The sequence below is a fragment of the Sorex araneus genome, chromosome 2, assembly GCF_027595985.1.
Source record: "Sorex araneus isolate mSorAra2 chromosome 2, mSorAra2.pri, whole genome shotgun sequence".
NCBI classification, from domain to species: domain Eukaryota; kingdom Metazoa; phylum Chordata; class Mammalia; order Eulipotyphla; family Soricidae; genus Sorex; species Sorex araneus.
In genome coordinates, this window is record NC_073303.1 from 247,160,450 (window position 1) to 247,173,242 (window position 12,793).

The 12,793-nt window shown below is 41.8% G+C and overlaps 2 protein-coding genes across 2 annotated transcripts; both read left to right on the top strand.

The window, feature by feature from the left end:
- The first annotated feature begins 1,441 nt into the window (after window positions 1-1,441).
- On the top strand, window positions 1,442-2,386 carry LOC101559428 (olfactory receptor 7A17-like). The gene has a single exon (XM_004615061.3). It carries the CDS (start codon window positions 1,442-1,444, stop codon window positions 2,384-2,386), a length of 945 nt encoding a protein of 314 aa, XP_004615118.3.
- A 9,079-nt stretch (window positions 2,387-11,465) lies between these two features.
- LOC101537048 (olfactory receptor 7A5-like) lies at window positions 11,466-12,413 on the top strand. Its single transcript, XM_004615062.3, has one exon. It carries the CDS (start codon window positions 11,466-11,468, stop codon window positions 12,411-12,413), a length of 948 nt encoding a protein of 315 aa, XP_004615119.3.
- Window positions 12,414-12,793: the final 380 nt, after the last annotated feature.

A 12,793-nucleotide genomic window follows, 5' to 3' on the forward strand; every position in this document is an offset into this window, starting at 1 on the left:
TAAAGGGGGATGTTTAGATAACCCTTGACCCTAGTATTTAAATAAGAGTTTCGAGAAGAAGGACAGAGAAGAAGAGAAATCAAGGGGAAAGAGGAGAACAGGAAGCAATGGGTGAACGGCATCAGGGCTTCAGTTATATTGTGATGTGGGCGAGTGATAGCCATGTCTCCAAAAGACAGACCCAGAACACTGAAACATGAGATCTAAGCTGCAATCATGGGGACTTTGTAATGTGCCTGTCAAGATGACTGGCAGGAATGGGGGTGGGGGTTGTTAGGTAAGGGAGAGAATGTGGGAATACTAGTAGGGAAGGTTGACACTGGGGGTTAGATTGGTGTTGAAATATCTTATTTCTAACCTCAACTATCAAAGACATTGTACAGAACAATTCTTAAATTATAAAGTTTAAAAAAATATGAAATTTTAGTGGGTGGTTTCACTCATAAGGAATTTGAATAAATAAACATGTGCACTATAGACAAACCAAGAAAAGTAGATTTTCCTATTGCAAATGAATACAAGTAAAACTCACAACAATTATGGGATCCTGCATACTCATGTATATGCATTGTGTGTGTGTGTTTTCTATGAAGAGAAAGTTTCTTAGGTTATGGATACCTGAGTTTGTATGGTGCAAGGTCAATCTCAAAATTCAGGGGCCAGAAATCAGCAGCAGAAGGGACAAAAACCATTGAGTTCTATTCATGGGTCACCTTTGCCACAAGATTAATAGACAGAAAGAGGGCCAGCGATGGAGGACCGGTTGATGGGCCATAAGGTTTCTGTGTGACAGATAAGTAACTTTTCTCAGCAACTCTTCTGACACCATCTGCCATATATCCCACTGCTTCACAACTTCCTTAACCAGCTTTGTTTTGATTTTAATATCTGAAACAGGTACCTTCCTGGGGAATTACCATTGTTTGTTTTTAATCTCAAGATATACATGCCAACATACCATCCACTCTCCCTCCTTCTCTACTTCATCTTTGCCTGCATGTGATCTGTCTGAAGCGCTTCCAAAACATAGAAGAGACTAGGCACCATTTCCATGTCTTCCTGTTTTATACCAATAATTACACTCAAAATGTGACAAGATTTCATTTTCTGCTTGTGTATTTGTGTTATATCATGGAGTACTGGGGATCATTTTACTGAAGCACCTTAGGCCCCAAGCCCAGCAATCTCTTCAAATAGTGACAGTCTCCAATTAATTTCATTCAGTACATGAAAAGAACTCCCTGACTCTTTGGGAAAAAATTACTGAGGAAAATTTTTATATGGGGGGAGCATGTCTTAGAAAGGATATTTTAAAAAATCCTAAGTATTTAACCAATAGTAAGTATGCAAAAAATGAATTATTGCCCATAAAATATTTACACAGCTTTCTATGAATAGTATTTGTTCATTTTATTCTTTTTAGCATCACCAACACAATCACATGAAGCCAGAAAATGAGGGAAATGTTTCAGAATTTATTCTTCTGGGATTTTCAGAAGATCCAGAACTGCAGCCCCTCATCTTTGGACTTTTTCTGTCCATGTACTTGGTCACCATGCTGGGGAACCTGCTCATCATCTTGGCCGTCAGCTCAGACCCCCACCTCCACACACCCATGTACTTCTTCCTGTCCAACCTGTCCTTCGTGGACATCTGCTTCACCTCCACCACCATCCCCAGCATGCTAGTGAACCTACAAAGAGAGAATAAAGCCACAAGCTATGAAGGCTGCATCACTCAGATGTATTTTGTCAGTGTCTTTACAGGGTTAGATAATTTTCTTCTGACCGTGATGGCCTATGACCGCTTTGTGGCCATCTGCCACCCCCTGCACTACACGGTCATCATGAACCCCCGACTCTGTCAACTGCTGGTTCTGGGATCTTGGATCATGAGCAGCCTGACATGTTTGCTACAAAACATATTGGTGTTACGCTTGTCCTTCTGCACAGATTTGGAAATACCCAACTTTTTTTGCGAACTCAAGTTGATAGTCCAGGTTGCCTGTTCAGACGCCTTTGTTAATAACGTGGTGATGTATTTTTCAGCTGTTCTGGTTGGTGGGGGGCCCCTGGCTGGGATCCTTTACTCTTACTCTAAGATAGTTTCCTCTATATGTAGAATTGCATCTGCTCAGGGGAAGTTGAAAGCCTTTTCTACATGCACATCTCACCTCTCAGTGGTCTCTTTATTCTACTGCTCTTGTCTTGGAGTGTTCCTTAGCCCTGCTACCACACACAGCTCACAGTCCAGTTCAACAGCCTCCACCATGTACACTGTGGTCACCCCCATGCTGAACCCCTTCATCTACAGTCTGAGAAACAGAGACATAAAGAGGGCCCTGAAGGGCTTGTTGAAGGGAATTACAAAAGGACACTTGTCCTAGGCATGAAAAAAGGGCTATTATGTTGATGTCAAACTCTTAGAAGAAAAATTGTGATTATTTTTCATGTATTGGGTATAGCACTTCCTCTTTCTCTTTCCTGGAATACCATTTCTTTGTCATAGCTCAATTTATTTAATATCCAGTTCCTGTCTCTTCAATCCACAGTTTCTATCACGTTTTTGGGTAAACATTTCCAAATTCATTGCTTCTCATGTTTCGTATGCATTATGAATCCTTTAGCCATACAGGGGTAAACATGCATTTTTCAGTCAGGAGGACAATCATATGTCATATGCACCATTAGTGAGGGCCATACTCAACATCACCTGTTGGGAAGCTTTTTCCTGTCTTTTAAAGATGCTCTTTTAATGCTTCTCTTAATTCCTAGCCTCTTTTGATGTCATGAAATGACAAAAAACATTATCTGCGAGCATTGTGTAATTTGCTCAGTAATTGCAGGACCTGTGGTGTGGCTTCACTCCCATGGTACAGGTTAGGACTGGAGACTGTCAGGACCTAGCCAGGAGAGGGGCTCTGCCCTCTATTCAGGAATAGTTGCAGTGATGTCGGCTAGAGGTGAGCCCCCCCCCCCCGGATGGACTGAACAGCAAGCAGGAGGTCAGGAGCTGTGTGGTGTGCGCCCGTTAATGAGTCATTTCCTTTTTTCTTAGTCATAAAATGTGGAAGCCCCAAAATAATGCAGCTATCTCAGATTTCATTTTTTCTGAGATTTTCAGAGAAATCAGAACAAAACCCTCTCATATTTGGGAATTTACTCCTGCTGTACTTCTCACTGTGTTAATAAATCTGTTTTTTGATCCTGACTTTTTTTTTTCTTTTTGTGTCATACCCAGTGATGCTCAGGGGTTACTCCTGACTCAGGAGTTACTGTTGGCAGTGCTTGGGGGACCATCTGGGATTCCTCGGATCGAACCCAGGTTCGGCCACATGCAAGGCAAACACCCTATCTGCTATACTATCACTCCAGCCCTGTTTTTGATCCTGATTACCAGCTCAGACTCCTACTTCCACACCCCTGTGTACCTCTGCAACTCTCACCTGTCGTATTGGATATCTGTTTCATCTCTGTCACCGTTTCCAATATGCTGGTGAACATATCTAGAGAGAAAAATAAAGACTCAACCAATGAATAATAAAGCCTCTCTATGAATGCTGCACCACACGTGTATATTTCGTCTGACTTCTTACAATGTTGGATGGCTTTTGTCTGACTGTGATGCCCTCTGACCACTCTGTGGCCATCTGCCACCCTTTGCGCCACACAGCTATCTTGAACCACTGGCTCTGTCGCCTGATGGTTTTAGATCTTGGATCACAAGTACCCGGATATGTTCATTACACAACTTATTGGTGTTGCAATTGTCAATTTGCACAGATTTGGAAATCTCTTTTTCTGTGAACACAAATTGATGGCATAGGTTGCCCATTTGGACACCTTTATTAATAATAGTGTGGTGATGTATTTATAATGGTTCTTCTGAGTGGGGCCCCTTAGCTGGGATCTCTTACTATCTTACTTTAAGATCATTTCCTCTGGAAGTAGAGTTGCCTCCAGACAAGGGAAGTCAAAGCATTTTCTACTTGTGCATCTCATCTTGCAGTTGTGTCTCTATTTCATTGCACAGGTTAAGGGGTATGATCATGGGAAAACTTAAACTCACAACAAAATAGGTGCTCATTGGTTTCAGTAGGGAAGGGATTTGGAAGTTGAAGCCAGAGTGTCAAAAAAAGTAAAAACCCTAAGTTAATAGTATCTAATATTTTGGAAAGGTGAATCATTAGCAAAAAATGTCTTTCTGGCCATAGACCTGTTCCTCAGGGGAATCCTGTGCTTAGTGACTGGAGAAGCAAGAGACAGAAGTGCCTAATGAGCAGACAGGGGGAGCTGTAAATATCAGTCATCTCTGTGTCTCTGCATTTGTGCTCTTGGGATGGAAGAGATAGTGTTGGTATTTGTGTGTGTGTGTGTGTGTCTTTCCATTCTTAGGTCTGACTGGGGCATGAGGCTTCATTCCTCCTGCCATCTTGTCTGAAGGACTGACCTTCCTTGTCCATGAACAACCTCCTAAGGAGGAATTCACATCTGCACCTGGAGGTATGGAGGTGAGTTCAAACACCGACAGGTCTCTGCATGGAGTTAGGGAGAACGGATGTCCACACCAGTGACCTGTGGTCCCCAGCATTCATTGTCCTTAGTCCAGAGGCAGCTTTGCCTTTATAATGAACACATGTTTTGATTTCAGCATCTGAATAATATTTTGGTGACTTCTTGGTCCACTTCAAATAATACTATGAATCATTACATTACTATGATGCAATGCTGGAAAAACCCTTTCAGATAATCAAATTTAAAGATATCAGAGAAATAGTATTGCAGGGAAGCAGGAAAGGTGCATGCCACATACAGGGATGATCCTTGTTTGGTCCTAAGAACCCCATACCGTCCCCCAAAGCCCTAGCCAAGAGTTATCTCTGAGGACAGAGACAGGAGTACGGCTGGCGGTGGCCCCCAAACAAATAAACAAACAGTCAAAAGCAAAATGCTTCTAATTGTCCAGAGGAAATCAAAATTAATAATTAATATTCAAAAATACTCCAGGATGTCAGGGTGGAGAGGGGTGGGTGATGGCTAAGGTACTGAAACTGCTCCCATGCACAGGACAGACCCCATCACCGACGTTCAAGTGTCGGTAGCACTAGTTGACAACCCCAACATAAGAACAAATCATTATTCGCAGTAGTGACAGCCATCTGTAAGTGTGCATTTATTACAACCTTGTGACGTTTGTCCACTTAATTTCCCCTTCAACCTGATCAATGAATATTGTTTGACTATCAGTTTAAACTCCCATCTTCATTCCACAGACAGTTCACTTTTTATTTTTCTTGTTTTTAATTTTATTTTTTTTATTTTTACTGGGCTAGAGCAATAGCACAGCAGAAAGGACATTTGCTTTGCACGCAGCCAATCAGCGGTTCAATTCCTCCACCCTTCTGGAGAGCCCGGCAAGCTACCGAGAATATCTTGCCCAAACAGCAGAGCCTGGCAAGCTAACCGTGGCATATTCAATATGCCAAATACAATAACAAGTCTCACAATGGAGGCGTTACTGGCCACTAGAGCAAATCGATGAGCAATGGGATGACAGTGACAGTAACAGTGATACTTTTACTCTTTAGGGAACCATCGTGTTAAATTTTACGATCTCCACAGAGCACATCCTCTTGCTCCTGGTGCTCCCCAGCTGTCCATATGCCCCCTCTGTTCCTGTTTCCAGGATGAGTCAAAAGATGCTTTTCCAGCTGGAATATAGAAGGGATCACTAAGTCAATGATGGTTGGCGGGATAGTTTGGAATGGGAGATAAAGGACCAAATGTGATAGCCTCTCAGTATCTGTATTGCAAACCATAATGCCCAAAATTAGAGTGAGAGGGTATGGGGAAAATTGTCTGCCATAGAGGGAGGGGTAGTGGGAAAACGGTGGAGGTCAGGGAAGGAATACTGGGGACATCGGTGGTAGAAAATGTGCACTGGTGGAGTGGTGGGTACTCGAACATTGCATGACTGAAACTCAAACATGAAAACTTTGTAACTGTATCCGATAGTGATTCAATAAAGCAAGATGCTTTTCCTTTTCTTATGTAATATTTTTCTATAAAATTAAATATTTCTCACAATTCTGACATTTTTTAAGTTGTTTTATTCCCCTATATATCTTTCCCTTTTCTATTGTTAAGGTTTGCAATAATTTCTGTGGACTTGTTTCTCAATTAATTTTGAAGGGAAATATTTCATTTTGGAGAGAGTTTAGGGCCACACTTAGAAGTGGTAAGGGGTTATTCCTGGTTCTGTGCTTAGTGATCATTCTTGGTGGTATTCAGGGGGTTGTGTATAGAACCAGGAACTGGACCAGACTTGATGGTGTGCAAGAATCCCTGTACATGATGAAAATATTCATTATGAAATGTAAAGTTTCTACTTAAATACATGCCTCTTCTGACTTTTGAGTTTATTGTTTTATTTACCGGACAGCCTTTATACACCGGCTTGCTGGGAGGTAGTTTTTTAGATGTGAATTGGGTTTGTGCCAATTGCAACAAAACATAATTACCTTTATTTTGTGTATTATCTCCAAGGGCCAGGGGTCAATGTGATGTTTACCCAGATAGAAGTCATAGTTTTCAGATTCTATTTTACAATGTAGGCTTTTCCGGGTTAAATTTAACACCAACCTCACCATATAGTAAATTTCATTTATATGGAGACAGACTAATTTTTTAATGTATCCATCTGCTTCTTTTTTAAAACATTCATTTATTTTTATCTATTTTTTATTGAATCACTGTGAGATATAGTTACAAAGCTTTCATGTTTGAGTTTCAGTCATACAATGATTGAACACCCACCCTCCACCAGAGCACATTTCCCACCACCAATGTCCCCAGTATCCCCAGCCCATCCCAACCCTCCCCTTCCCTCTACGGCAGACAATTTCCCCCATATTCTCTCTCTACTTTGGGGCATTATGATTTGTGGAGATGGACTAATTTTTATGGCTTTATAAGCTCGGCATCATCCCTGTGCATAAAATATTCTAAAAATTTGCTTTATATCTGAGTTCTGGACAATCAAAACATCAGTCCAGGCTGATATCAGGAAATAACTGTTGTTATTTTGTTACAATGGGTATTAACTTTTCTTTAATACAATGAAGGGACTGGAGCGATAGCACAGCGGGTAGGGTGTTCGCCTTTGCACGTGGCCCACCTGGGTTCGATTCCTCTGTCCCTGTCGGAGATCCCAACAAGCTACGGAGAGTATCCTGCCCTCATGGCAGAACCTGGCAAACTACCCATGGCATATTCGATATGCCAAAAGCAGTAACAACAAGGCTCACAATGGAGACGTTACTGGTGCCCACTAGAGTAAATCGGTGAACAATGGGATGAAAGTGCGGCAGTGATATTAGTAAAGCTAGGTTTTTTTTTAAAATTAGTTTAAAATAATGATTTACGAACTTGTTGGTATTTGAGTTTCAGGTATGCTAAAATTTATTTTGTTTGGGGGGGGGGGGTCACACCCGGCGATACTCAGGGGTTACTCCTGGTTCTGCACTCAGGGATTACTCCTGGCACTGCTCAGGGGACCATATGGGACGCCAGGGATTGAACCCAGATTGGCTGTGTGAAAGGCAAATGCCCAACCTGCTGTGCTGTCACCCAGGTTCACACTAAAACTTTAAATACCAATTGCCCCACCAATGTCAACTTCCCTCCCGCAGTGCTCCCATGCTCCCTGCTGCCACTCTGCTTCCCCACCTGGCACCTGCCCAGGTACATTTCAGTTTCGGCTTGTAGCTTAGATCTCATTTTCAGTGCTGTCAAGACTGTGCTTTATCTGGATATAAACCACTCTCCCATATTACTTGTGTAGCCAGGGCCCCTGACCCCGGTTCTCACACGACTTCCCTTTGTCATCTTCTCTCCTTCCTTCCCTTTGATTTATTTCTTCCTCTGTCATTCTCCTCTCTGTACTCTAAGGTCCAGGCTTACATAGGCACCCCCCTCTTATTTATTTACTTATTTATTTATTTATAAAAATTTTTTATTAGTGAATCACTGTGAGGTACAGACTTACAAACAAGCTTTCGTGCTCTGTTTCAGTCATACAATGCTCAATTACCCCATCCCTCCACCAGTGCCCGTTCTCCACCACCGATGATCCCAGCATCCCTCCCACCACCCCGTGTTTCCCCATCCCACCTCTGTGGCAGGGCATTCCCTTTTGTTCTCTCTCTCTTTTAGGGTGTTGTGGTTTGCAATACAGGTATTGAGTGGCCATCGAGGCACCCCCCTCTTATTGCATCTTTTACATCACCTTTCCCAGTTACTCCGTATACAACAGATCACTGAGATCGTCATGGATTTATCCTTGCTCTTCGGGCTGACTTCGCTCAACTCGACATCTCCAACCAGGCTGCAGAGAATTGCACAGATTTCATCTCTCCTGGAATATTACTCAATGTTCTTAAATCTATAGCCTTGACACCATATACTTTTAGCTGTCAACCTGCATTCACGTCATTTTTCTGTCATATCCTATTTCTATTTGGCACAACAGGTTGTTGTAAAGTACACAAAAGTAAGAACAGAATTGGAAGTCCCTGCTGTGTGGATCATGCGTAGGGGTGGCAGAGACAGAGAACAGTGAGATCCATATAAGTATGCTGCTCTGCCCACACCAGAAATAAATTATTTCATATTAAAATGTGAAATTTCTATGGTGTGGGCAAGATTGACCGTGCATGGGCACCTGAAGAATTTTGCTGGTGGGTAAAGGTCAAAGCTAGTAGTAGAGTGTCCCCAAGGAATTAAAAATATATGTAGACCAACCTACAACATCCAAGAATATTTAAAAAATGATGCCACATAAAAATAGGAAGGAAGAAGCTTGCCTGGTCTCTAATGAGCAATATTGCAATGTTATGGTCAGTTAGTTATGTCCGACACTCAGAGAAAATAATGAGCTTTCTTTTTCTTTCTGTCTTTGTGTGTTTTGGGGCTACACTTAGTAGTGCTGAGTTTACTTCTGACTATGCTCAGGGATCACTCCTTGTGGTGCTCCAGGGACCTGTGTCCGCTGTATGAAAGGCAAGAGTCACTTACACTGTTACTCCAGGCCCTTGATATACACCTCCTACTTGACATAGAAAACACCAGCATGGTTGAACTGTGTTATCTTTTGCGAAGTATGGATCAGATCTGCTTATGTCTACCTCTTTCGGGTGTGTCATTTACAAAGCACTGGACACAAAAATGTCACTGCTGTCTTTTGAAAAAGGTCATTTTGAAATTATCTTTGCGTGGCCAGAGTGATAGCACAGAGGGGAGGGACTTGCCTTGCACTCGGCCACCCAGGTTCAATCCCAGACATTCCATATTGTCTCCCAAACACCTCCAGTAGTAATTCCTGAGTGCAGAGGCAGGAATAATCCCTGAACATTGCTGGGTGTGACCCCTAAACACCAAATAAATAAATAAATAAATAAATAAAATTATACTTGCTGGTGGGCTGGAGCGATAGCACAGGTGTGTACGGCATTCGCCTTGCTCATGTCTGACCCAGATTTGATTCCTCTGTCCCTCTTGGAAAGCCTGGCAAGCTACTGAGAGTATCTTGCCTAAACGGCAGAGCCTGGCAAGCTCTGCCAATATGCCAAAAACAGTAACAACAAGTTTCACAATGGAGACGTTACTGGTGCCCGCTCGAGCAAATCGATGAGCAGCTTGATGACAGTGATCCAGTGATACTTGCTGGTTATCAAGGGAATGTTATCAGGGAAGGAATGCATCTGGAGCCCACAAAGATCTCTCAGAGAACATCTGAGCTCCGAACATCTTTTCATTCCCTGCTATTCATTTTGTTTTTCTCCTTTTCTCCCCCCTCTCTGTTTATCAAACAGTCTTCTAATTATTTGTTGAGTGACATGGCTGACTATGGTCTTTCTTTAATATGGAGTCTAAAGAGCCTAAAGTCTATCTTTCCTGGAGAGACTGAAGCAATAGCATCTTATAGAGGATGGTTTCATCAGATGTGGAATCTGAATAAATATATGTACTGGTAAAAGCAATGAAAATGGTTCATAGACTGTCTAAAACTGAGGGTTATTTTTTCCTTTTTGGGGGGCGGGTCACACCCAGCTATGCACAGGAGTGACTCCTGGTTCTGCACTCAGGAACCACTCCTGGCAGTGTTCAGGAAACCATATGGGATGCTGGGAATCGAAGCCAGGTCAGCCGCGTACAAAGCAAAGGCCCTACCCACTGTGCTATCGCTCCAGCCCTAAAACTGGGTTTTATACTGAAGGAAATAGACCAGGGTCTGTGGTAAATGAATAAAAATAAGAAAACTAATGCCACCTACGACATTCAGTATACACATGTCTATGCTTCTATTCTCTGTGCATGATATCTAAAAAGAGAAAAGCTAGCCCACTGATGTACCAAAAGTAGCACACATGTGTTTGGTTTTAACATGCAAGTTCGTATTCTCTTATATAAGGGCTTAAATGGCTCCAGGTAGAAACACAATAACCTTCACACACTTCCTTCTGATGATGGTGGGAAGGTACATGGTGGCGGGATTGGTGTTTGGATATTATCTGTAATGAACTATTGTGAATAATTTTATAAAATATATATATGAAAAAAGAGAAAAGTTCACATGCTATGGGTACATGAGCTTGTATTCAGGGAAGGGGATAAGTAGCACTGTGTTTCTGCCCTTAGGCACGCGATTAATAGGGTACAGGAGGGCCATAGCATGGAGGTCTACGGGTGGTGAAGATTTTGTGTAGCTGAGACACTACATCACTCAGCCACATCACACCTGACATCATCTTCCATATCTCCCCCTTCCTCAGCCAACTTCCATCACCAGCTTCACCTGTTTTGCCTTGAATATCTTAAGTAGACACTTTGCCCGGGGCATTTGAATAGACTCTTCTCATCTTAGACACACACGAACACTTAATACACACTCTCGTCCTTCTCTTTTTTCTCTTCCTCCATTGTCCTTGTCTCAGTGTTAGATGTTTAAAGGTTTTGTCAAAATATCGAATAGACTCTTTGCCATTTTCATTTATTCCCTTACTTAATAAAACGATCATTATCTACCATGTCTTGGCATTTAATGATCTGTTTGGTTGTGCTCCAAAATTAACTCGTGGGTACTTTGTTCATTCAGCCTCTTTGACTTATTCCCTAGAATTATCCTAAAATGAAAACAGCCCTTAATTTATATTAATTTATTATACATTTTTTCTATTAAGATTGCTAATCAATTTTCTCTAATGAAAAAAGCGACTAAGAAAACTTTTCCTATTGGAGGTATCAAGATAGTTCTTAATTTTAGATATTTTTCAAGCTCCCAAAACATATAAAACTTAGGTGTTCATGCAAAAATAAATCATTGCCAATAAAATATACAGGTCATGTAATTTTATGTCGATATAAATTTGTTATTTTGTTTTTTCTTAGCATAACCAAGCATATAACATGAAAGCAGAAAATGATGCAAATATTTCAACATTCATTCTTCTGGGATTTTCAGAGGAACCAGAACTGCAGCCCCTCATATTTGGGCTTTTCCTCTCCATATACATGATCACTATCTTTGGCAACCTGCTCATCATCCTGGCCGTCAGCTCAGACCCCCACCTCCACACGCCCATGTACTTCTTCCTGTCCAACCTGTCCTTAGTGGACATCTGCTTCACCTCCACCACCATCCCCAAGATGCTGGTGAACCTACAAAGAGAGTATAAAGCCACAAGCTATGAAGGCTGCATAACTCAGATGTATTTTGTCAGTGTCTTTACAGTGTTAGATAATTTCCTTCTGACCGTAATGGCCTATGACCGCTTCGTGGCCATCTGCCACCCCCTGCACTACACAGTAATCATGAACCCCCGACTCTGTGGGCTACTGGTTCTGGGATCTTGGTTCCTGAGTAGCCTGGCCTGTTTGTTACAAAACTTGCTGGTGTTACGCTTGTCCTTCTGCACAGATTTGGAAATTCCCAACTTTTTTTGTGAACTCAAGTTGATAGTCCAGGTTGCCTGTTCAGACGCCTTTGTTAATAACGTGGTGATGTATTTTTCAGTTGTTCTGCTGGGTGGGGGGCCCCTGGCTGGGATCCTTTACTCTTACTCTAAAATAGTTTCCTCTATATGTAGAATCGCATCTGCTCAGGGGAAGTTGAAAGCCTTTTCTACGTGCGCATCTCACCTCTCAGTGGTCTCTTTATTCTACTGCTCTTGTCTCGTAGTGTTCCTTAGCCCCACTACTACCCACAGCTCACAGTCCAGTTCAGCAGCCTCTGCCATGTACACTGTGGTCGCCCCTATGCTGAACCCCTTCATCTACAGTCTGAGAAACAGAGACATAAAGAGGGCCCTGAATGCGTTCTTGGTGAAGGGAACTACAAAAGGACACTTGTCCTAGGCATGAAAGAATTGTCCAAATGCTCCCTGAAATCAAACAATTAGTTGAAAAGTTGTGATGGTTTCATCCTTTGGAACGTCCTCTTTCTATTTTGCCTTATAATTTAATAATTTTATTATTAATTATTAAAACTGTGATTGTTTCATCCTTTGGAACTTCCTCTTTCTCTTTCTCGGATTTCTGTTTCTTGGAGCTCTCAGCTCAACTCACTTTATACTATACCAATAAGTTTTCTATACTTTGTGATATTCTACAATTTTTCCCCATTTTTTGTTGAATAGCATTTCCAAAGTCACTGCCAACTATGAATCAGATGCATTTCCAAGCCCCCTTTTATTTTATTAATATGTTGCTACTTTATAAGTATGTTTATTAAAGGA

Excerpts from the sequence above, each read along its gene's own strand:
- LOC101537048 (XM_004615062.3), top strand. The coding sequence starts at position 11,466 with ATGAAAGCAGAAAATGATGCAAATATTTCAACATTCATTCTTCTGGGA.
- LOC101559428 (XM_004615061.3), top strand. The coding sequence starts at position 1,442 with ATGAAGCCAGAAAATGAGGGAAATGTTTCAGAATTTATTCTTCTGGGA.